At 40.0% G+C, this 2,500-nt stretch overlaps 2 protein-coding genes across 6 annotated transcripts in view; one reads left to right on the top strand and one right to left on the bottom strand.

Annotated features, from left to right (window-relative positions):
- The window catches only part of LOC123505638 (aquaporin-11-like), a 38,404-nt gene that overhangs the window by 32,992 nt on the left and 2,912 nt on the right, over positions 1-2,500 (bottom strand). Inside the window, exon 1 of one of the 2 annotated variants that reach the window (XM_045257222.1) lies at positions 1,630-1,815. The exons of the other annotated variant lie outside the window; for it this stretch is intronic. Within the exon in view, the coding sequence (XP_045113157.1) occupies positions 1,630-1,653 (24 nt within the window). The 5' untranslated portion in view covers positions 1,654-1,815. Of the gene's footprint in view, positions 1-1,629; positions 1,816-2,500 lie in introns of those variants that run through there. 2 annotated transcript variants of the gene reach the window in all.
- Positions 1-2,500, top strand: part of LOC123505640 (aquaporin-11-like) — a 29,885-nt gene that overhangs the window by 12,765 nt on the left and 14,620 nt on the right. Inside the window, exon 1 of one of the 4 annotated variants that reach the window (XM_045257227.1) lies at positions 2,265-2,417. The exons of 2 other annotated variants lie outside the window; for them this stretch is intronic. The gene's annotated coding sequence lies outside the window, so the exon portion shown is untranslated. Of the gene's footprint in view, positions 1-2,264 lie in introns of those variants that run through there. One more of the 4 variants, XM_045257229.1, reaches the window with a different exon arrangement.

Genomic DNA, 2,500 nt, shown 5'->3' on the forward strand with positions numbered 1-2,500 from the left:
AAACACATAATGTTACGTTAACCCGCGGAAATTCTGTGATACCCAACACCCGACGCCCAGCGTACTACCTCCGCCAAGGCAAAGCGAATGCCACCTATGTATTTATAGATTACTACTACTAATACTACTATTACCATTGTCTATTCATCTGTCTATCTATCTTTGACCTTACACTTTACAAAATATTAAGAAGGGAGACCTGGAAGAAAAATGTTACCACGATCTTTGGATGTTGTCTTGAAACATTAAGCAGGAAATATTGACAAGTTTACAGAAACGCCCGTCTGCCTATTGCGTGTGTGAATGTATTCATATATAGCTGAAATCATACATAATATATGTTTCATTATCACTGTCGCAATAGTGAACGTGGACCATGAGCACGACTGACCTGAAATATTTAGTTAGGCTAAGAATTAAGCTAAGATTCACGCATGCTCCGGAGTGTTACGTCAGAGGCGACCCTGACCATGAAGACCTCTTCCATGTATCAGGAGGGAAGCTTTGGTTGTCAGTTTTGTAGACTATGACTGACAGAGCGCCCCTGCCAGACTTCATCTGTTACGCTCTGCTTCCGCATACCCATCACCTCCCTCATTCCGATGCTCGTATTGCGCTGGTAATGCTCCTCACTGGCTGGTTTCCATTGGTAATCATGTGGTGGTAATCAGGTGTACTCTCTATATACCCGTGTTTTTTTTCTTCAGTCCTAATGTTTCTTGATTTTATGCTAGTCCTACAGCAAACTTAATTAAGTCACCCGACATACAGTTTGACATTCTTTTTATGCTCTCATAAATGAAAAGCAGCTGGTTCAGTCAACAGTGGCATTAGATTACGGCTGAAAACTTTGTTGGTTACCTACCAAACAATAGCGATCGAATGAGTGTGGAGCTAGGCCTAAAACCTGTGACCTGCTGAAATCCTTCGTACAAATCTGACAACTAATGGATTATCAGATCAGAGTACTTAAGTTGATGGGAGAACGCCAAGCACATTGGGAGCGAGTGCACCCTGTGGCTGACTGTATTTGAGTATTATCACATTATTACTTTCGTCTCACTAATTTTTCTCTGCGTAAGTGATATAGTATCCTTCTTGTATTAAGTAATCAGCGGCGCATTTACGTTCCGAGAACAAATCAGATTATCTTAAGTATGTAGAAAGCGATCTATGATGGCAGTAATATTATATTTACAGAGAAAAATATACATGTTTACAATTCTGCTTATCAGAGGGATAAAAAATGCAGTCTAAATCTACTAGTGGCTGCGAACTCCTGTATTTTTCGAAAGATTTTCTAATTGCATTTTCGGTGGAGTGCTCTAAAATGTCCCGGAACACCAATTATTGAACCCCAACTCGAGTAAACGTGTCGTGTGTCGCGCTGAACCGCTGCGCACGTGAGCATACTTAAGGCCAAGGCCAAGTTTCAAGGAAACAGTGAAGATTACGTAATTTTTACTTAGGAGTCGACATTCCAGAAATTCTCCATCCCTCGCTCTTCGCTCCAGTTTCCCGTTTAGTGGTGATCCCTTGGCTATGTATGCGTATCTAGTCAAGTTTTTGTATTTCCAACCGATTCTACCTTTAGTAATCACACCATTACCTTTGATAATAGTTACTCACCGGATCCATTTCACCGTGATCCATGTTGACAAGTGGATCAGCTGATGAGAGGCTTGGCACGAGTTCTTCTCTTGTTATTACAGTAATACAATTACTTATTGTTGTAATATAGTATCCTCCCCGTGAAGGTTCTCAAGCGTTACTCTTCTTATGTCAATGAGTTACACCTTGCCAACAAACACGACTTGTGGGTTGAGAACTGCTGCTCTCTTCCCGTTACCAGTGAGGTAGACGTGCTGGTGGGTTTGTCACAGACTCGAGATAGTTTCCATTGATTATTATTATCGAAACATTTTCTCCACACGGAATGATTAAGCTTTTAAATTTCCACCATTGTATTCAAACACAAAAAATATTGATTCAAATGCCGTGGTGAAAGCCAAACCCATCTCAGGTGCAAATTACACAAACAAAAATATCATATTTTGTGTTAAGTAACCTTATCCCTCCCATCCTCTGCTCATTCTTCCTTTCACCATACAGTATTTGATGGTGTAAAAATTTAATAAATATTTGTAAAAATTAAGTGCTTATGAAATTCAGTTACGAACAGGAAATATAACATAGATTATGACTTTGTTCACTTGCCATTTAAAAGGTATATTGGAACAAGGATTAATCCTAAGCTAAAGCCGGATGTCACAAGGGAACGCGGTGAAGGCCGCTACGTCGGAGCACGGACAAGATATCGTTAGTCAGTCGCATTGAGGTCTTGTTGGTTTGTTCTAAGCGTTATCTCGATCTCCATTCTCCATATTACCTGCTTCAATGAAGAACATCAATTAGCAGTGAGTGATTGTAATACTCCATATTTACAGTCGGTACGGTAGGGTACTTCATTCAAAAGTTAAAGTAAACATAATAGTAGTGC

Source organism: Portunus trituberculatus, chromosome 18 (assembly GCF_017591435.1).
Source record: "Portunus trituberculatus isolate SZX2019 chromosome 18, ASM1759143v1, whole genome shotgun sequence".
Classification (NCBI taxonomy): Eukaryota; Metazoa; Arthropoda; class Malacostraca; order Decapoda; family Portunidae; genus Portunus; species Portunus trituberculatus.